General features: G+C 35.7%; 1 protein-coding gene across 1 annotated transcript; it reads left to right on the top strand.

Moving 5' to 3' along the window:
• On the top strand, positions 1-25,256 carry LOC148955289 (pyruvate dehydrogenase E1 component subunit alpha, mitochondrial-like). Its single transcript, XM_089101328.1, has 7 exons — positions 1-104; positions 8,043-8,105; positions 10,797-10,970; positions 12,031-12,249; positions 21,380-21,628; positions 23,486-23,631; positions 24,897-25,256. The coding sequence occupies exons 1-7, from the start codon at positions 51-53 to the stop codon at positions 25,186-25,188; spliced, it is 1,197 nt and encodes a 398-aa protein (XP_088957454.1). The 5' UTR covers positions 1-50; the 3' UTR covers positions 25,189-25,256.
• Positions 25,257-25,636: the final 380 nt, after the last annotated feature.

Here is a 25,636-nt window from a genome sequence, read left to right as displayed (position 1 = left end):
CACTTCAGACAACACTGCATCTATGGTTTTCATTGCTATTAGAATAATAGATGTTTTCCAAAAATATTTCATTTGGAAGTAAAAGACTCTTAGTACCATGCCAGGTAGCATAATCCATATTTACTTGAAATTTTAGGTTTCACTAAATTTTCAGAATAGCGGCTCTTCAGAGGGAGACATACTAGAACAAAGAGATAGGCATTTTAGACTCCTAATTTTATGTTCTTTTTTATGGTCAAAGTTGCATTTGTGACAGTTCATCCCCATCCCCCTGATGGTCCCATATAGGTAAATTTTTCGTTATTCATATTATTGACTTACAAATAAAGTAAACATACCACTTTTTTCCAAAGCTCTTTCCAAAAATAGGCTAATCATTTTTGGGTAAATTTTTACCAAATCATATTATTGACTTAAAAATAAAGTGAATATACCACTCGATGCCTTTTTTATGCTCTTTATGAATATAATAATCAATTTTGTCAGAAATGAATTTTAGCCCCCACCTCTATATATACCAATTCAGGGTATATGTTTGCACATTAGGGGGTGGGGGAAAGTTTAATCTTACCTCTCATTTAGGTAAATATCTACCAAATCATATTATTGACTTATGCATAAAGTAAATATACCACTCAATGCCTTTTTATATGCTGATTACAAATATAATAATCATTTCTATCGGAAATGAATTTCAGCCCCCCCCTATATATGCCAATTGAGGTTATATATTTCTACATTAGGGGGGGGGTGGGGTTAAAGTTTAAACTTACCTCCCATTTACAACAGAAACAAAATTTGCCCCCACGCCCCCTCATGTAGAAATATATACCCTGAAATGGCATATATAGGGGGGCTGAAGCTCATTTCCAATAGAAATGATTATTATATGCGTAATCAGCATAAAAAAAGGCATCGAGTGGTATATTCACTTTATGCGTAAGTCAATAATATGATTTGGTAGATATTTACCCTCATTTACATCAGAAATCAAATTTACCTCCACACCCCTAATGTGCAAATATATACCCTGAATTGGTATAAATAGGGGTGGGGTAAAAATAATCTCCAACAAAAATGATTATTATATTTAGAAAGAGCATAAAAAAGGGCATAGTGATATGTTCATTTTATTTGTAAGTCAATAATATGATTTGGTAAAAATTTACTCATTTTTGTCAGGAATGAATTTTACCCCCACCCCTACATATACCAATTCAGGGCATATATTTGCACATTAGGGGTGTGGGGGTAAATTTTAGGTAAATATTTACCAAATAATATAGCTGACCAACAAAAAAAGTGAATATACAACTCAATGCCTTTTTTTATGTTCTTTACAAATATAATAATCATTTTTGTTGGAAATGAATATTAGCCCCCACCCCTATATATACCAATTCAGGGTATATATTTGCACCTTAGGGGGGTGGGGGTAACTTTGTTTCTGATGTAACTATGAGGTGATCGTAAACTTTCCCCCTACCCCCCTACGGGGCAAAAATATACCCTGAATTGGTATAAGTATGGGTGAGGGCTAAAATTCATTTCCAACAAAAATAATTATTATATTTGTAAAGAGCATAAAAAAAGGCATCAAGTGGTATATTTACCACTAACAAGACAACAGACATACAGTGAACGGCTGAAGGAACTCAACCTCCCCTCCTTAGTATACAGACGGAAACGTGGAGACATGATCCAGGCGCACAAACTCCTCTCAACCAATCGAGAAAATGAGATCCTGGAGATCAACACCTCCCACAAAACACAAGGACAGCTTAGACGAATCCGCAAACATCACGCTACAACTGGAGCAAGATGCAATTTCTTCTCGGATTGGATTGAGAACCTCTGGAATAACCTCAAGGAGGACACTGTTGCTGCTGAATCAACAGATGCTTTCAAACGCCATCTGGATGCTGAGTGGAAAGATACACCATGGAAGTTTGACTGGGAAGCACCAGAATCTTCCACCAGAACTTAACCAACTACAACAGTCATCATAAGGAGTGATTCAACAGGATCGAAAGTCCTTATTTCACTCCAAGCTGTGATTTAAGGTAATTTAAGGTAATTTACTTTAGTTGTAACTCAATAATATGATTTGGTAAATATTTACCAAATTTTATGTCTGATGTAAATGAGAGGTACGTTTAAACTTCCCCCCCCCTAATGTGCAAATATATACCCTGAATTGGTATATATATATGGGTGGGGGCTAAAATTCATTTCCAACAAAAATGATTATTATATTTGGAAAGAGCATAAAAAAGGCATCAAGTGGTATGTTTACCACTAACAAGACAACAGACATACAGTGAACGGCTGAAGGAACTCAACCTCCCCTCCTTAGTATACAGACGGAAACGTGGAGACATGATCCAGGCGCACAAACTCCTCTCAACCAATCGAGAAAATGAGATCCTGGAGATCGACACCTCCCACAAAACACAAGGACACCTTAGACAAATCGGCAAACATCATGCAACGGTACAACTGGAGCAAGATGCAATTTCTTCTCGAATCGGATTGAGAACCTCTGGAATAACTTCAAGGAGGACACTGTGGCTGCTGAATCAACAGATGCTTTCAAACGCCATCTGGATGCTGAGTGGAAAGATACACCATGGAAGTTTGACTGGGAAGCACCAGAATCTTCCACCAGAACTTAACCAACTACAACAGTCATCATAAGAAGTGATTCAACAGGATCAAAAGTCCTTATTTCACTCCAAGCTGTGATTTAAGGTAATTTAAGGTAATTTACTTTAGTTGTAACTCAATAATATGATTTGGTAAATATTTACCAAATTTTATATCTGATGTAAATGAAAGGTAAGTTTAAACGTCCCCCCCCTAATGTGTAAATATATACCCTGAATTGGGGTGGGGGGTAAAATTAATTTCTAACAAAAATGATTATTATATTTGGAAAGAGCATAAAAAAGGCATCAAGTGGTATGTTTACTTAATTCATAAGTCAATAATATGAATAATGAAAAATTTACCCCTATATATAGCCCTAGGCTACATACAAAATTAACACAAAATAGAGATGGCATCATGAAATTCCTTCTTTTATGCTTTTTTTCAACATAATAGGTCTAGTCATTACCCTGACAATGTACCCTAATGGACACATATACACTAAAGCCTTACTAATATATATATATTTTTGTATTTATTGATCTGTTGTAAAAAACTGGCTAACTTAAGCTCTGCAGAATTTAGATATCTAGTTTTTACTGAGTGATTATATTTAATATTGAATAAAAAACAATAGATTAGGTACTTGTATGATATACCCCCTATCTAATATTCTTCTAATATGTTTCTCTGATCCTTAGTCCTGATTAAATATAACAAAGTAAGATAAAAATACAACATGTTTAGAAACAAATTTTGAATTTATATTTGCACATTGGGGAGGGTGGGGGTAAAGTGTAATGGGTCTGCATGGCTGTATATGAAATGATCAGTGGAGTAAGAATAAATTTTTGCAAACAACTATAACCATAAAAATAGCAACCTAAAAATGCCTCTCTTTTTGTGAATTTGCAGTATTAGCTAGGATGAAAGTGACTATTTCACTTGACGCTTTTTTTATGCTCTTTCATAATTCAATAATCAATTCTGAGGCAAATTTTATTTTGAGCCCTTAAAAGGCAGGGGCAGATCCAGGATGTTATTTTTAGTGGGGAGGGACAAAATATTTTACTCTGATGAACTTGCAAACAAACAAATATCAGCCATTTAAAGGGAACCTCAATGATTATATGCTGTAGGTAGGCTGTAGAAATAGTCATAAATTTAATCTAAAATTGGTACTGGTGCATTATACAGACACTTCTAAAAAGTCAAGTTTGGTTAATGCTAATGAAATAGGATGAACATATTATAGTTTATAAACTAATTTGGGCTATATGTTTGCACAATAGGGGGGTTGGGGGGTAAAGCATAGCATATATTAAATACATAACCTAGCCTAACCTAGGTACCTTTTTCCCCCTTAAACCCCAAAAAGCAATCATTTAAATATTGTAATTTATTGAGAAACCATGGCTTTGCAGTCATTTATGTTTAGTGTTCTCTTGAGAATAGCCTGTTTGACATGTTTATTGTGACTGGTTTCCTTGTACAATATATAAAAGTGTCCATATAATGCACCAGTACCCTAAAATCTGCTGAGGGTTGAAGTTCTAATAATTCTGTTGAAATTAAAATGATGTAAAAATACTGATACAAAATATAGTAAGCTATAAAAACCACCCCACCATAAAAAATAAAATGCTGTTCACCCTCTACAAAAATATGAGATTTAATATGACAATACAATATTATCCCCAAATCCATCACAACATTGGGGGGGAGCATGCCCTCTGCACCCTCACTTGGATCTACCACTACTTAAAGGGCTCAAAACAGCCCATAGTCACCATTGTTTAAAAGCATGTAAAAAAAAATGACTAGTGAGAAAAAATTGTCATATGTAGCTGATTCAGGAATGTTGATTCCTTAATCTAAATATTAAAATGTTATTTTGAAAAAAAATTGAAAATTTTTTCGTAGAAGAGCTAGAAACCCCTTAAACTGACATCAGTTTTGCTGTGATGTAATTTTTGAGGGGTTTCAGGCTCTTTTAAAAAAATCTGCAAATTTTTTATATTAATAACATTTACTATTAAGACTAAGGAAAAAATAATCACCACTCCTGAATCACCTACAAATGGCAGGTTTTCCTCACTAGACAGTTTTTTTTTAGAAAGATGTTTTTCAACTTCTGGTTAGTTTGGACTGTTTAAACCTTTTGGGGCCCTATTAAGGGCTCAAGATAGAATTTCCCCCAGAAACAATTATTGAACTATGAAAGAGCATAAGAAAAGACATCAAGTAATGTACTCACTTTTATCCTAGCTAAATTATGTTGTCAGCTACAAATTTACCTGTCTTTTTGTTTTAGCTTATCTCCTTCTGGAGAACTGCTATTATGTAGTTTTACCTGATTTTTCTCCATTACTTGACCAGGCAGCTTCTTTAAACACCTGGTTTAAGATAAAATTTCAACTAGTTTAAGAAATTTTGAAAACTATCTTAAAACAGTTATAAATAGGGTAAGATACTCAGTAGTTGGATAGGGTAAATTTGGGGCAGTCTTTAATACTGACCTACAAATAAGGTGAACATACCACTTGATGCCTTTTTTATTCTCTTTCCAAATATAATAATTGCATTACTCAGAAATCAAGTTTTAAGCCCATTGCTGACCCTATGATGCCCCTTTCTCTTATTTTTGGTTATATAAAAGGATTGAATGCAACAATTCTTACTTCATTATATGTAGAATATTTGTAGTGAACACATTTTCACCTGCAGCTCCACTATACTTTAACCCATTGTTGGCTGCCTGCCACTAGATTTTGACCCTTAATAAGGAAAATATAAGTTCTAGTTTGTGACTGACCCTCTTGAGAAGGAAACACTTAAAAATACTGAAAACAATTTTAAGAAGTTCCAAAATACTTGCTTATAACATTCTTAGAAATATTTTCCTTGACTTTACTCCCCCTCCCCTGCCCTAGTAGTAAAATATATAACCCAAGTTATGTACAGTCTTCTCCATGCATTTTTTGGCTGCTTGATTTTGTTGACGTTGTTTGTTTGTCATTAATTTATTTGAAGAAAAGAGAGATGTATGGAAAATGGATAGAAAATATATATTTTAGGCTATGTATTTGACCATTACGGAATGGTGGGGGTAAAATAAAGTAATGTGTTTTTAGGAACAATATAAGTATTTTATAATTTTAAAAGTTCTTTTCAGAGTTTTATAGTACCGTATTTCCTTCTCAGGAGGGTAACCACTGTATCAGTGGCCTACGTGGATATTTCTTCTAATGGTTTTGGCAGGTCAAAGAACCCATACACAATTAAAACAAAGCACCAACCATTGCAAAATAATAGAAAAATATATTTATTAGGGCCACATTTAGGACCATCAGGGCAGTGAGTGAAATATTTATTATATTGAGAAAGAGCATAGCCTATAAAAGTCATTGAGGAGTGTGTTCACCTTGTCCATATGTCAGTAACAGGTTTGTGCAAATAATTATCATAATTTTAAATGTACTAATAGTCAACTGTAGAGCCTAATCACCAGCAAACACTTTAAGCATGAGTTTAAACTTTAAAAAAGATGCCCAACCTGGGACATAGGATCTTAATGCTGAGCAAACTATCTAAATCAGAGATACATTCTATCACTGATATATTCAATCCAGGCTAAGGCAAGTGTTGTGATGCAGAATAATTATATTTAAATAGGGTAGGATATGAGGGTAGCTTTTGATTAAGGCTCTTCCACGCCTTAAAGAATCATCCTATCTTGTCCATTACAACCTTTTTTTTGGCCAAACTATTCCAAATTGATTGAGTGGTCTTACCATAACTTGTATAGCTTTGACAAGAGATCCAAATAAGCTACAGAAAACTGAAAGCCAACACCTACTTTCCCAGACATATTAGAAAAACCATTTAACTTCTCCTGTTTTGTACCAGATATAAATATATTTTTTTTTTTATTGAATGGACTTGACTTTCTTATGTCTCCATTCCTGCTATTGAATGGAGCAGAATTTTATTTTGAAGTTTGGGAAAGGGTAGTTTCTAAAAATATTCTAGTACACCTGCTTGGAGAACATTGAAAATCAGCTCAAAAGTAGTCTCATTGAGTAATTTGACAGCTTTGGAAGTTTCCTGTTGTGTTAACTGACTTTATCAAAGTCTTTGTGGAAATAGGATGCACATTATTCATGCTGTATGTACATTAAATGGACAGCATTTTGATTCATAATTAGTAAGAGATTATAGGGTTCATTTGTTAATTCAAAACTCGCCTCTCATTAGCTTTTCGAACTGTTGACACATATAAGATTCCTTATCCATTTTTGCATTGGATGATTACAAGTGGTGCATGACATCCTTGCGTTTTTATTTATTTTCTTTTGCTACATGTTAATTATAGATCTATAATTCCAGATCTAAATTGCTAAATATTAGCAATCAAATTAGATGGATTACTTTTATTTAAATTTACTTAAATACATACATCAAGGTTTTGAGCCTAAAGTCAAATTTACACTCTTTGGGTGGTTTGTCTACTGACACAGGGAGCTATGAAATAATGTCAAATGAAGTACAGAGACAACATCAATGATGAGTATTCCATTTCTAATTCCCTTTATCTACTATATTGCAAAAAAAGATAATAAAAACAGTCATAGGAAGGAACAGTAAACATGGGACACGCAAATATTGGCAGATTATATGCAAAAGTTTGGCCACCCATGACCTCCACAATAGTGTAGACTTGGTTAAGATAAGTGTGTCATGGATGTCCAATTTTCCTCTTCTTATTATTCAAAAATGAGACTGCACATTTGACTGCAAATTCTGAGTTTTGTCCTCTTTTTAAGCTGCAAGAGGGTCTGGAGGTCACATCACCACACCTTATGCCCTGTAACCCCAGATGGCATTGGGTTTAAATTTTGTGACGTAAATTTTAATAAAAGTAACATAGATTAAGTAAAGAACAATGTCTGTTTTGTGTTAATTTTCCACTGGGGCTCATCATATTGAACAGACGGTTTTAAGAAGCTGGCAGAAGGTCATCTGTTTACAAATCTAAGATTTGATGCTCTTTTAATTGACAGAATTGGATTGTCATGTACCACTGATTCTAATTTTAACTTTGACTTTATACCTATTAAAGCTAACAATTAAGATTTCTTTACAGTGTGTTCAAACTGCAACTCCAGACATGGTTATGTGCTCTATATAAACTGTTCATCAAATTGGCTTCAATTATTCAATAGTTGTCAGAAAGTATTTCCAGCAAATATAATTCTAAACAATGCTAGTCTTGCCATAATGAGATACAGGTTCGAATTTACAGCGAAGTGCGTTACTGCCCATTTTTATTGATCTATACCTGTTTTCTTTTTTGTGGCCTGTAAAGTAATGTAGTGTCCCATTGTTTACAGGCTGCACTGTCTCAAGTACAATCCAACGGTCTTGCTGCAGAAGCAACTTTTGAACCAGGTCGAGTAAGTGAATTTATTATTTGGTTTTGTAAGCTAAATTTTGATCGACTCTTTTGTAGTATATTTTGATGTAGCTTGCAATGGAAGCTTACGATTCACTTTTCTGAACTACTACATTTATATATTTTACAAAAATATCAGAAAAGAATTATCAGTAATGTGGGGTCAAATGATATTTTAGTTTCAGTAATGGGATTAAAGATTGTGGGGCAATAAAGAAAATAGAAAAATATACTATAGAGGGGACGGTACCAGGGAAGGGAGGGGGTTGTTTCTGAAAGTAATACTGAATGTATTTTTTCTATTTTTGTAGCCATGACCCTCGTGGCTTTAAACCATTGTCACTTATAAAAGGGTGCTCTCCATGGAGGGAAAATTCTTGCCCAAAAGCTGAATGACCGTTATTTATATTTGCCCAAAGTTTAAGAAATATATAAATAAATGCAACTTCAAGTAGCATCTTTCTCTGTAATAAGATACAAAATGTCATCAATGAGCCTTTAACAGTTGGCAGGTCCAACCTCAAGGACTGTAGCTGTTTTTCAGCAACATGGCTTTTGCCTGGTGGTTAAAATAAATGTAAGTCTTTACAACATTGTACTTACTAGGCTGTTTGTTTACGTGTTTGCATGTAGGCAATGATACAATAGTTGAACACCAATTTCCCCAATTAAAAATTTGGGAAAGCTTACATCATTATAAGCTCCTTTTTTATTTATTAAAATGGTTATGTTAATTTTAAAAGCTAAAAACACCAAAATGATAAAATGGTTTTTCTTTTTTGTGCTTAAAAACTAAAAACTGGGATTTTAACAGAATTTTTTATGCAGAATTTCAAAAGGCAATCAATATTGTTCAGTGATCCACAATTTTAGCATAATGATTAAAACAAAAAATTGTATTTTGGTGAAAAACCTTTTTTTAGTATACTGGCTTGCTGAAGCGTTTTTGTGCAAGTTTTTGGATTCTTTTTAATAATTTGGTCTTCTTATTTTTGTTGTCTGTATTTTTTTAAGTGCTTAATTTATAAAAATTTGGAGCAAAAAGTTTAACCATACAAATTTCAAAAAGCCACGATGGAAAATTTGATTATGTTTTAGAACTTACCATATAAAAGTACATTATAAGGTTTACTTAACTATTAAACAAAAAATTTATGCTAATGTTCCTGTATTTTTTAAAAAGAAAGAAACATAGAAACTTGGGCGGTGAAAAGGTTATTTTTGAATATTTGAATTCCCTATAAAAATTAGCTTTAGAAACCCAAAGAAACATTTTTTAGTCCAAAACTGTGTTTACCACTCCTTTGTATTCTAGTATTCTCTTTTCCTGCAACTACTGGCTTTTTATCAACATATAACTATGAAATGTAAAGTGGAATCTTGAATTATAACTAATCGTTAACACCATAAAACTCCATCTGTAAGTTTGGTTAAATAAGGAAAATAATACATAGAATGGAGAAAAGATAAATTGCCAAAAATTGATAGCGAGGCCTGAACTTTCGCTATCAAATAACACAATATTTTATAGAAGTTTCTCTTTTCTTTGTTCCATGTATTTGGCTTAGTAAGGGTGTAAAAAAAGCCAATGTAAAGGCTTTTATCTTGGTGTCCTTGGTAGACTAAGAATATAAAATTCATGCTAATTGGTGAAATAACCAGCCCTATTTTAGGTGATCCATTTTGTTTGTGTCTCGGCGCAAGGACTTTCAGATACAAGTGTCAAACAAATCGAAAGTAAAGGGCTTTCGGCCCATTATTTGGTTACTTTTAATCATAGCAAATTATTCCGTCAAAATCGTTAAAAGACGAACGAGAAAAATATTACCATTGGATTAAGGAGAAAAAAAGATAAAGGCATTTACATTACTCTAGACAGGGGGAGGGGAAGAGGGCTGATCGAATTTATTTTTATTGCCTGATAGTTTCTTTTTTTTATGCTGATGGCTTTATTTTTATTCACAGTAGATTCACAGAAGCAGTAACATAAAAGCTTGTTTAAAATTGACAAAGCAAGTCTCGATATAACTCAATTATCTAACTTCAGCAATTCTTGGAAGTATGGAACTTGTTTATCACGTAATTGTAGTTTATGTAAAGGTTGTTAAAAAGAAACAAAACAGGCCTCATATTTAGGAATAACCTAATCACCAAAAAGAAGAATTCTTTCAATGTGTCCTGGGATCCCCTAATGGGGCTGGAAATATCCCTAAGCAATATATAAGCGTTTGCTGATTGTATAAATTTGCATTATTTTTTAGCTCATTTCTCCCCAGCAGTTGGTTCATAATGCAAAATAAAGCCCATTTAAAGCCCCATTCCTGAACAAATTAGCCAATTTTTTTTTTAGTTTACGGCTGTTTCTAGCCATATTAGGTCTGGAGTGGCTGTTGTGACACATTTGTGACTGTAACGATTATTATATTCGAAAGAATGTTAAAAAGAGCATCGAGCAACATGTTCATCTCCTAGCTAGCGAATTAACCAAGAAAAGGAAAAATAAAGTTACCCATTTTCATCTTGATTCCACAAAAAAATTCTTTCAAAAGAAGAATTTTCCGGGATTACATCTGCTGATAGGCCATCCCATGTGGCAATGGAGCATTGGGTGAAACTCGTCTTCAAGTATTCCTAGTGGGGTGTACCGATATCTTAGAACTTGACGCATGTTTTGTATTTATTTTTCTTTTAGCCTTACAAATTGCATCTTCTTAATGAAGGACCATCTAATACCCTCACAGTGACGCGAGATGAGGCCCTAAAATACTACAGAGATATGCAAGTTATTCGACGATTAGAAACGGCTGCTGGAAATATGTATAAAGAAAAGCTTATTCGAGGGTTCTGTCATCTATACTCAGGACAAGTGAGTGGTTTTGGACTAACTTTAGATTTTTGATATTTTTTACTTCCGTTTCTGATATATTGAGATTGATGTCTCTAAGCTGTTTACTTCCACGAAATAAATGATTAGAACCATTTATTAAAAGCATGTTCTAAAACTTTGTATTAAAAATTTCAAGTTTTCTAAAATTAAATGCCTGGATATCAACTTCTATTATATAACGAAGGAATTGTGAATATTCAGAATGAAACTACTCGGGCAAAAAAAAAATAAATATACAAAAATCACTTGTTTTTTCTGCTTTTGAGAAAACCGGCATGTCAATTTTTTGTAACAAACACGACGCTAAAACTTACATTGATTTTACATTTACAATTATTAACTTCATTGTAAAAATCAACTTTTTGGTCTTGCTAAAGGCCAATCCTCATAGTTAGTCATTTGTGTTTTATGTTATTTGTGGTCTAGATTTGTAAATCTGTAAGAAAAGATCAAAAAGCTCTTTCTTTTTTTTTCTTGTGAATTCTCAAGTTCATCTAAAGCTTTAGCCATTTTTCATCTGTCTTGTATATACCACCATTTCTTTTTCCCGTCTTTTACTTATGATAATCATTACAATTTTCTTCTTAATGTTTTAGTTTTCATGTTTATATAAAAATTGTTTTAACATACTGGTATAGAAAAGTTCGTTTCCTATTACGAGTCTCAAATATGCCAAAGTATTGATTCAGATTTTTGTTCTTTAACACCGTGATTGGTTTCAAGAGAAACGATCTGTTTCCTTACAAATCAAACTGAAATGTCCAATGTATATAAGTAATTTTTCTGTTCTCGTTTTTCTTCTTACTCCTCACGGTGTTTTCGATTAATATTTTTTTTTATTTCCTTGTTTTATAAATGACATAGTAGGCGTTGGGAGGTGACGAAATTAAACCTTTAACTAGGGTAAAGTGGAGGACATATTTTGACCAGCGGCTTATCCTCAATAAACTGACAGCTGTGATGATTAAGCTTTAGCAGGGCTTATTTTGGCTGTTAGTTTTGTTCATACGAAAAAAAATTGTAATAATGTTGTACATAGGAAGCATGCGCCGTTGGAGCAAAAGCAGCAATGCAGCCACAAGATAGTGTCATTACAGCTTATAGAGCTCATGGTTGGACTTACATGATGGGAGTACCTGTTCGGGGAGTTCTTGGAGAACTGACCGGAAGAAGTTCTGGTTGCGCTCGTGGTAAAGGTGGTTCCATGCACATGTATGCCCAGAACTTTTATGGTGGTAATGGAATTGTTGGCGCACAGGTATGTTTTTTGTTAATAAAAAATTTAAGTATTGCATCGTCAAATGCTCTGTTTGTTTTTAAAAACGATATTACTCTTCAAAAGAGTGTATTTTTTCTTCCTATGGTAAATACATGCACATAAAAAAAAAAAAAAAAAAAAAAAATTTCAAGATATGGCACAAGCGATTGATGCTGAATTTAAGTTTACTTCAAAAATGGAGAAAAGTGAGCTCTAATCAAATCCTGAAAAATAACTAAGTAAATGAAATTTCGTGAAATTACGTATCAAAATTATAGTTTTGTTTAAAAATGTAGTATAAGGTGAAAACAGTCAAAAGTTAACCAAAAATCAAGTTAAGAAATTAAAGATTCAGATGAAATGAAATAAGAGGAGGGGTGACTGTTGCTTAAATCAGCTAAAAAGGCTTGAGAAGCAGAAAATAAAATTGTTGATACTTTTGACATTTAGTCAAGACTTGTCCCTATCTAGGTGCCGAAGATTTTACATTTCTGAGAAAGGGGTTCCTCTAGGGAACATTTGGCATAGATGTTATGTGCCGGTTTCTGGGGTTCTCAGTTGCCTTATTTTCAAAATAAGACGCACAAGTCTACTTTTCTATCCCATGAAGTTTTTATTTATATTTTTTTCCAGTAAATAATGTTATGGTAGCTTACCTTGCCATTATTTTCAAGGCCCTCTTTTAAGATTCAAGATTCATTCAAATAATTTTGGCCTAGGCCGCAAGTAATTTGTACTATTGTTTAAAACATCAATAAATTACAAAGTGAACGATTTACGAACCATTAAAGGCACTGACAAAAAAGGAGCAAAAGAGTTCATAAAACGATGGGAAAGGCATTTCAACGACTGAATTTTATTCCTACATTGGGCAGGCAGACGATTTGTACAAGGAGATAGTAGCAACGAATAGTACTTCTAACTGGCGAGTAGTAAGTGTCGAAACTTGAGGATAAGTTCATATTTGTGCTCACGGATAGAGCTCGTTTTTAGCCACTTGAGAGCGAATTCATAAGACACGCAATTTGCACCAAGTATGAATTTTACTGCACGTTTCTGCAAAGTTTTAATGTCATAGCTAAGAAATTCTGTATTTTGCTTTTGAGGGCCCCAGACCGGACATACGTACTCAATTAATGGTCGTACATAACACAGATATGCCAGTTTGAGTTGGATTGTAAAAAACTCAGGCGCCCCAAAGTAACCAAAGATTATAAGTCGTAATGTCCTTTCTTTATTAGGTTTGCAACATGTGGGCTAAAGGAGCAGTCTGAGCTAAAAGTGACACCAAGTATAACTGCGGTTTAGATAATTTGGTACCATATTCAAGACAGGGGAGATCAAGTTTCAGAGGGCCCAACCTCATTAGCTTTGTTTTATTCTAGTTGATTTACAGACCATATGTGTCAGTCTAGCTTTCAAAAGTCGATTTGAGATCTCTTCCGAACTGCGGAACAACTTGGTGCTTGTCCACTAGTTATATTAGCAGCATGGATAAGTCACCAAAGTATTTAAAACGATCCTCGACTCCAGAAAAAACGTAATTTATAACCACTAGAATTAGCAGGTCTGCAAATTATGTGCCTTGAGGTGCACCGTATGTTATTTCGGCCCCTTCCGAGTCGAAATCTCCCGGGAAAAGTTAATAAACACGCTGATAATAGCCGCGAAGAAAATCAATAACAAGCAGCAGATTATGGGTTTTGCAACCATTATCTTTAAGTTTTCAGCAGCATTAATATGGCAGATTAGGTCAAACGCTTTTCGACTATCAGCTAAAAACGAGTCCGCAATAGTATTTCTTTGATCAAGCCCTTCGGTTATTCGGTGGAATAGTCTTATCAAGCAGAGTCGTGCTTGTTCTTTTCAGACAACCGTACTCAAATGGGTCAAGGGAAGGGCTAATTTGAGAAAGAAGTTCGCGGTAAATGAAAGATTCAGTCATTTCAGCTAGGTTGCCAGTAATCAAGATTGGCCGCTGCAAGCCACAAGATTTCGGACCTTTGACTTTAGGTATAGTTTATACATATGCCTTCCTCCTTGCCTGAGGAAATCTTTGTTCCTTAAAACACTGGTTAATAACTGAAGTGAGGGGTTTGGCTAGGAAAACTGCATATTTAATCAGTAACTTCACTGGCAGTTCTTCAGGATACGAAGAACAACTTTTTCAGCTTCTCGATCTCACTGACAGACCAAATATCCTGTCACTTCTAAAATCAATTCTTCGGAAGAATCTCGTATTAGTGTTTCAGTTTCACAGTCGTTTACGGAAGCGTAAGTGGTGTAGATTCTTGAGAAAAATGCGTTCACTTCAGTAGATGTCATGAGAGATACGTTATGTTTATCCATCTTAATGTCACTGGCTATTTTATTTTCGGTTAAACGTTTGACCTCAGCATGCCATTTCCGAGGATCAGTGTTCAAAAGTGGTGGCACTTTCTCGGGGGCATAATGGTTCCTAGCATCTGTTAAATTTTAACTACATAATTCCTCAGTAGCTTCGCTGCATTCAACTGACCGTTGAAGTGAAGGTGGCTGCGGGTCTTGATCGATTCCTTAATTTCTTGCGTCGCCTATGCTTTGTGGCTATCACTGACTACCGTGGTTTTTATAGGGAAATGTTTGTGATACTTGTTTAGAAGTAAAGAATTGAGGTTATCTACTTTCGTGCTCAGGTCTGTCACTAAACAATTTTCCTCAAAGCTAACAGTCCAAATCTAGTTTCGGAAGGAACAGGTAGATTCTTTGGACAGGGATCGGGTGGTAATTCGAGTCTTTTTTGGCTTCGGAAAATTAGCTGTAGCGTCCCAAAGAATAACTAAGCGGTCTGAGTTTTGGAGTGAGCCGAGAGACCGAGGGGTTTTGTAATGATCGGCCAGATAGCTGAAGATCCAGTATACTACCGCTTTGGTGGGCTGGAATATTAACGGTTCGATAAGATAAGATATTTATTTCAAAGAATGACTATCACAAGCCCCGAATGGTTGAATTTGCATTTCGGGGTCATATAATAATAAAAGACGTAAAAATAGCACACTAACTAAAAAACTGGTTAAAAAATGCTAAAAACAACAATATCAGAAAGGCAAAGCCATTCATTAGTCTAAAAAACAAAAGTGTCAAATGTAAGAAAGTTAAAAAAGGCACAAATTAAAGCAAAACCAAAAAAAAAATTGAGATAAAAAATAATGTTAAAAAGGTTTAAAATAGAGTATATAAAAAGGGGAGGGAATAGAACAGCCAAACGGACACCAGCATGGGTATCACCAGTACAAAAAAAAAAAAAAAAAAAAAACTAGTGGTTTATTTGATCAGTAATGAAGGGGACAAAGGTTTTTTCATATCTGGAGGTTAAACAACGGATGGGGGACAAGATAGGGATGGGTTCAGAAACAGTACGTGGCAGGCGGTGTCTGGATGGGGAGTGTCTTTAGTGGAAAATGTTTTCCGTGCGAGGGTTTATTATTGCATTTTTTGCAAAACGGAGGCACAGCGTTCCTCTCCTGTGCTCAAGAGTATCCAGCTTGGCCGTTTGCTTTAAGTCAAGCATAGATGACACTCATTGTTTATTACTTCGATTGAAGTCACCAGTTATTATGAACGCAGGCGTAGTGTATTATCGGTGAAAGTTGTCGATACTTGTTTGAATGCATTGTATTAGTTCCTTCCTGTTCTCAGTACTTCCAGAGTAGTAAACAATGGCTATTAGTTATTTGTAATGTAAATTATCCGGGAAGTATAGACTAATACCTCCGCCACGGCGCCCTAAGCTGCGGTCTTGTCTTGTGTTAAAAAAAAACTGTGTAACTTTTGACAAGCCCAGCATCTTCTGTAATGTCAAAACTCTCAGTTATTCTGCGATTGGGTTAAAAGTTTGTTTAATAAGGACCACCAGTTGGTCCATCTTGTTGTTTAACGACCGGATACTGCATAGTATGAAATTTGGCAACTTGGTCTTTACCGAGAAAAAAACAGGTTCAAGGGAAGGAGGGCTTATCTCAGTTGGTAATAACGGGTCACAATGCCCCGGTCTCTGTACTGGTCACTTTTCGTAGGTTACGGAGGCTCAGAATGTATTACTGTTAGTGTCTTTTGCCTTGCACTTATTAGGGGGTCTGGATTTCCTTTCTGACATGAATACAGAAATACTAAATCGCTGGAGCTGGTACCCGGTGGTTGCTTTTCGTAGCCTACGGAGATTCACAGTGCATTACAGTTAGTGCCTTTTGTCTTGCACTTCTTAGGGGTCTGAATTTTTTTTCCGACGTAAATACAGAAATATTAAATCACTGGCACCGTCGTCCGCCCCTTTTTCCTCGCCCTCTACGTTTTTTCATGCGCACCTACACACTGAGTCCCATTGTAGCTTTCGAAGAATTCCGAACAACCACACATAAACAAAGGTAGATGGCGTTAGTACTAAACTTGATGAATTGACTTTGTATCAGGTGGCTTTTTCGTACCGAATTGCTATGACAAGCACACAAAAAGAAGTTAGTTGCCAAACAAGACAAGCATATTCTAAAATGGGACGAACTTTTGAGTAAGACGATTGATTGATTTGTCAAATTTGAGTAAATACGACTGTGGGATTTTATATTTAACTAAGAATCTTAAAAAATCAAACAAAATGTTTGATTGCTTAGTAATACTAGAAGTTTGAGCCTCCCAGTTTAGATTTCTGTCGTTAGGCCTAGATTTTTGTTCTTATGCTGCCCTCTTTGTTCGGATCATAAATTTCGTTTAAGCTTAAATATTTAGCACACGTCCAAATGGGATTATCATTTATTTCATTCGTTGAATTGTCCTCACAATTAAGATTCTAATAAGAGGATTCAGAGCATTGAAATTAGCCTGTCCCACAATTACGCTAGTAATCACGATACATATTTTCTTCACTTTGCGTTTTTATTTTGTTTAAGAAACCCAATAGATCAAACAGGATAAATAACCTTTATAGATTCAAAAATCAAAAAAATAGCTAGACCATGATCAGTACTGGTGCTTCATATGATGAAGTATGAGAGTTTACTGCTGCGTCTTCACTGTGTTAGGAGGCTAAGCTCCTGAAGTAAGTTAATAAACGACGATAAATTTTGTGTCATGCATTCTCATAATCGGACGTTTTCGGGTTGAAATGGAAGTGAAAACTGACTACATATGACTGCATATCTGGGTATGCATATTAGTGTCCGCCGAGAAAACTGTGACCCGTTCCATAATAAGTGTAATTGAAAAATTGAAAGCTGTGCGGAAGATCTATATTCAAACGTTAACTTTTTTACTGTGATTTCAAATATATTAATGTTATCGAGATCAGAGATAAAAAAAAATGCATTACCAAGTCTCATTGGCTTAATGAGTACCCCGAATACCCCTCAAATATCCCGAAAAAATTATCAGGTGACCAGAAAAATGAATTCACTGTCTCAGAAAACTATATTCGGTACTTAACCGCCCTTTAAAAATAAAAATGTCGTATTTTTGTGTCGTGCGATCACTCTAACTTGGTTTATTTGTTTTGTTTTTTTCTGTGTTTTTTTTTTTCAATAGCAATCGTATTGAACTGACTGTTATAGAAAGCTTGGAAGAACTTGTTCGAAAGGAAGTTGCAAATCCAGTTGTAACCTAGCTAAGAAGCAAAAGAGATTGGCTCACAGAAAGAATTAGTCCTGTAGACTAGGTTGAGTAGATAAAGTTTGCTGTTCTGCCCCTAGAGAGGGCTGTGGGTCTCTGGGGTGTACCACAGGCACCCTCTCCGTCCCTAGATCTTCAGAGACAAATCCAGCTGCGTGGCCTCACTGTGGCAGAAGGGTGGCAATGGCTCTGATAACCTAACCTTGGTGGACGTCGGCTAACACGTAGAAGGGGTGCCGTCGGATTGGGGACCTTTCGGTTAAATATATTCCCACGAAACGATGGAAATGGCAGAAAGAATAAAAAAAACAAGTTTGGCTACAGTATTCCCTGCAAGTTATGCGTCGGAGGCTACGGTGACCCCGACGAAAAGTGAACTAGCCGACCACCAGGTGAAACATCGACAATCCCCCAGTGTTGGGTGCTAGAACGTATGTTCATTGAAATGCCCTGCGACCCGGACCTTCATTGCAGGTGAATGCGAAAGATATTGCATAGACATTCTGTGTCTATCCGATACTGCACTCCAGCCAAGCAACCCTAACCTTAACTAAGTACCACTGAGTCAACAAGCCCCATACAGCAACGTCAATGTTCACATTCCCTCAATACAAGAGATCCAAGAGGCAATCAAGAAGCTGAGGAATCATAAGGCGCAAGGCACAGATTCTATCCTGGCAGAAGTCTACAAAGCTGCTCCTATTCTCGCTGAGTAACTACAGACGATGAGAAACTCGCTGGCAAGACTCAGTTATACTGCCTGTCTTCAAGAAAGGCGATCGTACTGAATGCAAAAATTTCAGAGGGATCTCACTAACGAGTATTGCGGCAAAGATCTTTGCAATGATTCTGCTTGACCAATTCCACAAAGTCCACGACGAAAGAACCCACCCCAACCAATTTGGTTTCCGAGCCGGCATGGGCTGTATTGACCAACTCTTCACCTTGAGACAAATTTTTGACCATAGAGCCAAGCATCAACAAATCACCGTCGCTGTAATCATTGACTTCATTACCGCCTTCGATTCAGTCATCCGGGGAGGAATTTGCATGGCAATGGAAGAAGACTGTGTCCCACCTAAGATCATACGACTCATTCAGGCTTATTATCAGCACACACGAGCTTTCATCAATGTGAACGGAGAACTTTCTCCGCTATTCGATATTGAATTCGGTGTGAGGCAAGGGTGCGTACTCTCTCCCGAACTATTAAATTTTGTCGTCGATTGGGTAATGAAAACATCAATGCTAAACTTCGAAGGAGTCAAGGTTAGCCCTGATTTCAGTACTACTGACCTGGATTATGCCGATGATGTTGCTCTTCTTGGGAAATCCGTTGGCGAAGCTCAGAAAATGCTTCTGAAAGTCTCCGAAGCTGATGCCCCGGTGGGGCTCAAGTTAATATTGACAAGACTGAAGCTATGTCTAATGCCTCGGATATAAATTCTACCCCTATAACCCTTAACCAAAGGCAGATTGAAGTTGTCAATTAATTCAAGTATCTCGGATCATACATTAAAATCAACGGCGGGTGTAGAGAAGAAATCCTATGCCGCATTGCATCAGCTTCCGCTGTCTTTGCATAGCTGTGGAAGCCGCTATGGAAAAGGAAGGAAATCTACCGAAAAAAAAAAAATCGTATTTACGATGCCCTTGTCCGGTCGGTCTTACTTTACCGCTGTGAGACGTGGCCCTTGAAGTCACCAAGGTACACGCCCTGAGCATTTTTGAACACAGATGCCTGAGGAGCATATTGGGTTTACGACTCAGCGACCGAATTCCAAATACGATCATCCGCCAACGATGTGACCTGAAGTACGACATCACATCTATCATTCGACGCCACCGCCTGTCCTGGTTTGGCCATGTTTGCCGAAGAACGGCCTAGACTTTTAAAAATCAAAGCCTACGCTGCAAACCCGCACCTGATTGGAGGAAAAGACATGGAGGAAAACCCGAAATTTGGGTCAACACTGTCAAATCTGACCTCGAGCCGATTGGCGGATTCCAGAGACATGGTCGCAAATGGGACCCTTCATGGCTCGAAATTATCACCCCATTAACCCAAGACCGTAACCTTTGGAATTCAACAGTCTGCCAGATCCTGTCGCCAGGTAGAGCTACATAGCTTGTGTCCTGATCCAAGTAGAAGTATGTAAGGGTTGCAGAAAATTGTTGCAAAACGACAATTTCCGCCTTCAAAGAGACCTAACGAACATCCTGAGATATATGATCAATTTAGAATTATCGAAACCATTATTGCACTGCATAGCATTTAAAGGAAAGGAAAAAGATGAAAAATCTGTTGTGGGTTTTTAAACATATATGGAGGACCAGTTGTATCTACAAGAGTTGTTTTTGAGACAAAAGAAGCGTTTTTAGACGTCACTTTGGTTTCTTGGTGGACTTTTTGTCCCTATCCTCCCTAAAGAAAAAGTCAGAACAGCGCACGGTAATGCGTCCAACTTTATCTCTGAAAGCAGGCTTGAGTAGGGTGGCCAAATTATAAATTAAACAGATGCATAGTTTTTATTTGGTGTACAGAGGAGATTGGGGAAGAAGTGATTAGCAATAAAAATAGAGATACCTATAATTTGAATTTTTTTTAGCTTAAGCACATCCTCCATATCGTATAAATCAACGGATTTCTGCATGATAGGCTAACTCAAAGAAGCCCTATTTGGCAATTGTTCAGAAATAAATTGACAATATGGAAATGATCATGCTGTGGGTTTATAGGAAACTACCAAGACGCTAGTAAATTCTTTTTTTTTGTTCCGTTCTGTTCATGTTTTATTTAAAATTGTTTTATCATTGTCTTCGTTTTATAAAATCAATCTTTTACTTATAAAGTTTTTCATAATCTCTCTACTTCACTTAAAAGTCTTTTTTACTTTATTATTCTGCTGCAAATCTGGAAAAGTGCCAAAAGAACTTTTTAAAGACCCCCCCTTAATTAAATATAAAAGCATTGCTATACAGCGGGATTGGAAATAATTATAAGTGTGTTATAGTTAGGTATATTGCTTTTTGTCTTCTTTTAAATGGAAATTAAATTTATTTATATTGTATAGACAGTAAATTGTACTGTGCTATATGCAATAGAATATTATTCTTCTTGCTCTTTTAAAGCCGCAGTATGCCAGAGCCTGGACAAATATGCTGATTTGAGACAACTGAGCTTAGTATTGGTAAGTCCATTCATTGTTCGCCTCCAATAGGTGAATTTGATTTCTGATATGGAGTGGATGGTCCTGAGTTTCTATGGAGGAAATATTGTTTGAATTCCTACTCTACATAATCATTCTATGTCTGGACTTACGTAAAAGTATTGAAATCGAGTAGAAGGTTAATTGTTTAAATAGTTACTTTATATTTCATAAATGTTAGATTACCCTTTTGATAATCTAGGTTTGTAATATAGTATTGTCCAAGTCACCAGATTGTGCATTGCTAGCCACAAGAAAATATTGTACTGATTATCTTATTTTAGGTCCCTCTAGGTGCTGGGATTGCTTTTGCCAATAAATACAAGGGGAATCAGGGCGTTTGTATATCTTTATATGGAGATGGGGCTGCAAACCAAGGTCAGCTATTTGAGGCTTTTAACATGGCTCAACTATGGAAATTACCCTGTATTTTTATCTGTGAAAACAATGGATATGGCATGGGCACTAGCGTCGAACGGTCCTCAGCGAGTACAAATTATTATACGAGAGGCGATTTCATTCCTGGAATATGGGTAAGTTTATATTTACAGTGATTCAAAAGTAATTGTATTAAGTGCCTTCAGAACCTGGATAGTAGAAACCTGAAGAAGTTGGGACACACTCTGTTACGCACCTTCTTTTTGTTAGTATTTCACGAAAAAAAGAGACAAAGAAAAGGTTCTTCGAAAAAGCTTTCTCTAAAGAATAGGACAAAAAGAAACAGAATTAGAAATTTCTTTTTATTCGCCTTGTCATCAAATTTTTTTGAATCCTAATGAAGATGAGACATCTATAAGGTCATATGAAGAAAAGGAAACCAATTTCTTGTGAAATGCACTCAAGAAATACTTCATTCCAGATAGAAGTGGTTGTCGTGTATGCAAGTAAATTTTGTTTTACATAACTAGCAAAATCATATTTAGCTAGTAACCATGTGCCACTCTATCTAGATAAAACTTTCAAAAGTTGTACTTTTTCTGTGTCTGAAGTAAGTGTCGGCCCCTTTACTTGCCGAGTCGAAGTTGTTGTGATTGGAAAATTAAACCTTGCAAAACAACAGAATAACTGTCTACAATTAATTTTAACTCTGAGATCTTAAATGGTGCTAAGTTCCTTGGTGTAGGATTCAGGTTGCTTGCAAACAATATTAATCTAGCCTGCTGCAGGGTTAATTTTTCTGAAGCCATCGTCGTAAGTAATGATAAGTAACCGTTAAGAACCGTTATAAGCAATATAGCCCAGCAGACACATTGCTATTTAGCAATACATTGATGTAATAAAAGACTGTTTGACCATTGCGTTTTTCAATAAATCTTTAAGTTGTTACTACATTGCTTTGAATCACGTGATTGCAAAAATCAGCAGTTTAGTCTCTTGTTTGGGGAGGGCTTGACTAAAAGTAAGAGCTTTATTTTTTTGTTATGTTTTCTAGTTTTGTATTTTTGAGACTGAGGTCAAACTGACTATCTACCCTGGTACCTCCCTTGTGATTACAGCACTGACTTGAGGTGCAATTTATTTTCAGGCCATAGCTTAAATTGTCATTGCAATCAGTAGAATTTTAGTGGGAATTATAGGTTCTATTAACATTATTCTTATATAAAAGATCATTTTAGCTAAAAAAAACAAAGTTTTTCGCATGCTGACCAAAAGTCTGCGTTGCGCAGGTACCGATCTCCTGATTCTATTCCCTCGGCCAGGAATAGTATCCATGGTTGGGAGCAAATCATATGACACTTCCTGTGCATTTTCCCCAAGCTTTTCCGAACAGTCATCCGGGGCAGGGTCAAATCTGAATGAGCCTATACAACCACGTCCTTGACCCCGTTTAAAGTTAAATATACAGCAACAAAATGTATCGAACCCCTTATTTCAGGATTTCAAGTCCGGAGCACACATGACTAAGCTTTTAATTAAGCTGAACTTAATTAACTTAAGCCAGAATTGAGTTAATTTATTTCTACCTTTAAGGAAGGGTGTCCAATATTGTCATACAGAAATACTTGTCAGCTGAAGTGCAACGAATAGTTAAAGTAGGTAGCATGCAGGGCTTATTGATCAACTTTTACCTGAATCAATAATTTGACATGTGCCCTAACAAGCATCATGCAGGGAGTAAAAACGTTACCTTCGAGTCAAAACTAAATCGTAATGCAGTACCTCTTTTGAACTGAGTAGAGATTAAGTGTTGAACCAAAATACTCAAGCATCCTTTTTTGAATTAAGGAAACCTAATAGAAGACAGAATCGAATTTGACGCATCCACAAGGAAAAAGTCGAAATTGTTGTCCATTCCAACAAGATTTGCTTGTAAACAAGTTGTTTAATAGTGAGAATTTTATAGTGTCAATATTTCGGGTCTTTAACTAAGTTACAAAAGTAATTTTCAGGTTGATGGTATGGATGTCCTAGCTGTTCGTGAGGCAACCCGATTTGCTGCCGATTTATGTCGAGAAGGAAAAGGACCTTTTGTGATGGAGTATGCCACTTACCGGTACCAAGGCCATTCTATGTCAGATCCTGGGACAAGTTACAGGTTAGTTCTGTTTATCTGCTTAGTAATTTCCCACGGGGGGGGGTATTTTCCTGGGGATAAACGCCTAGACCCCTTCAAACTATTCATATTTTACTCGTGTTGAGCTGCAAATCACGAAAAGGAATCAAGTCCAGAAATGTGAATTTTGTAAAAGGACCGAATTCCTAGTCCTTCTATAAGTAATTTTTTTTTTTCAAATAGATAATTTACCTAAATTCTGGACTTTTAATTAAAATTAAGAGATATGTCAGAGGAAAGACTGGTTAGGAAGAGTTGCCTTAGAGGAGTGAGTAACCCCCAAAGAAAAATTTTCTGGATTTTTAAGAAACAATCTATCGACGAGACTGGAGGGATATATAATGGATTAAAGGTAATTAATTGGTTTATAAAAAAAAAAAAAAAAATGTTTTCCCACTTTAGCAATTGAGATAAACAAGCCCTCGAACAAGGTCTTGACCATACTCTTCTATCCAATCGCCTAGGACAAAACAGTATAACCCAAACATCAGCCAAAAAGAAATGTCCTAATTCATGCCAAGTTATCTTTAATAAATGTAGGTTGTTATAAAACTACAAGCCAAAGCACCTCAAATCTAATGAAATATTCCCAAGTGATCACCTCACATCAGGGCTCATCAGAGGAATACTGATGAGCCCTTATGCTTAGACCGGGAATGATGGATAAGAATCTAAGAAAACAACAAAAGGTTTTTTGGAAAATTTAAAAGAAGGCTCCAGGACATAGAACTACTCAGTTACCCGACATTAAGTTTGTACAATCAGGTGAGAATAGATTATGTATCCCAATTCTATTCTAAGTTAGGTCTCACTTTGCCTTTAGCTAGGATTTGGATACAACTGGGAGCAAAATTTCTACCTTTGACCACCATTTTGTTGGTAGGATAGAAAAGGAAACACATTGTTTTTTTCCACCCTGCGAGATTGCTGAGAATAGGCTACTTCATTTTCTCGGTATGTGCCAGAGTCTAGCCAAGTATAGGTGTTATGTTTTGAAAGAAAATATACTGTTAGAAATTACTATATCTACAGTTAAAACTGCAGTTTTTTTAGTCAAGTTGTCTTTCTTATTTTTTCTATTTTTGATTTTTTGTGTTGATCGTCATAAAGCTCTGGTAGCCTACTAAGTTGTCCAAGATTTATTGTAAATTTGTCCTTTTTTTCTTTGCATATTTTGCTTATTTAAATTGGGTATAAGGCAGTAAAGGCTGGTAATGTCGAAAAACTAAATCAATTCTCAATTGTAGATCAAGAGAAGAAATTCAAGAAGTACGACAAACAAGGGATCCCATATCGGGTTTTAAAGACAGAATTCTAAATGCTGATTTAGTGACGGCCGAAGAATTAAAAGAAATTGATCTGGAAGTACGGCAAACTGTTGATGATGCCACAAAGCAAGCCAAAGTTGACCCTGAAGTAGGGATGGATGACTTAGCTGGAGATATTTATTCTCTTCCTATTGAAACTAAGATTAGAGGAGTGACCTCTTTTGATACAATAAACCATAAGCGAATTGGGCGTGCTGTAAACTTTCAATAAAAGATGTTTTTAATGTTAATTATATGTGTACATTTTTCTTCAAACTCAGATTAAATATTCGAAAATTACTAGTATTTTTTCTTTTATGAATTACCAATTGCTGATACAGGCCATTATTCAAAGCATTTTGACATACTAGCAAGCTTGTTGACATACTAGCGAACTGCCTTCCTCCATTCAATCCTATTAAATTCCTGGTTCCAAGTAATTTCCAATTATGCAATTTTTCTTCTTTATATCATTCTATTATATCTTTATATATTTTAGATATACATTCTTTATATTTTTATATCATTATATTATATCATTCTATCTTTATATCTCACCTGGGGTGTCCTTCCTTTTGCTTCCCCTGCAATATTTTCTGAATCCTTAAAATGGGTTTAGTAATATTATTGAGTATAGATTGTTTATTATTAAATTGCTATTGGATTGATTGTTTTTCAAG

Source organism: Artemia sp. Qi Xiang Cuo, chromosome 2 (genome assembly GCF_049724085.1).
Source record: "Artemia sp. Qi Xiang Cuo chromosome 2, ASM4972408v1, whole genome shotgun sequence".
Classification (NCBI taxonomy): Eukaryota; Metazoa; Arthropoda; class Branchiopoda; order Anostraca; family Artemiidae; genus Artemia; species Artemia sp. Qi Xiang Cuo.
Note: the sequence above shows the minus strand (reverse complement) of the source record. Positions and strands in the feature narration are given on the sequence as shown.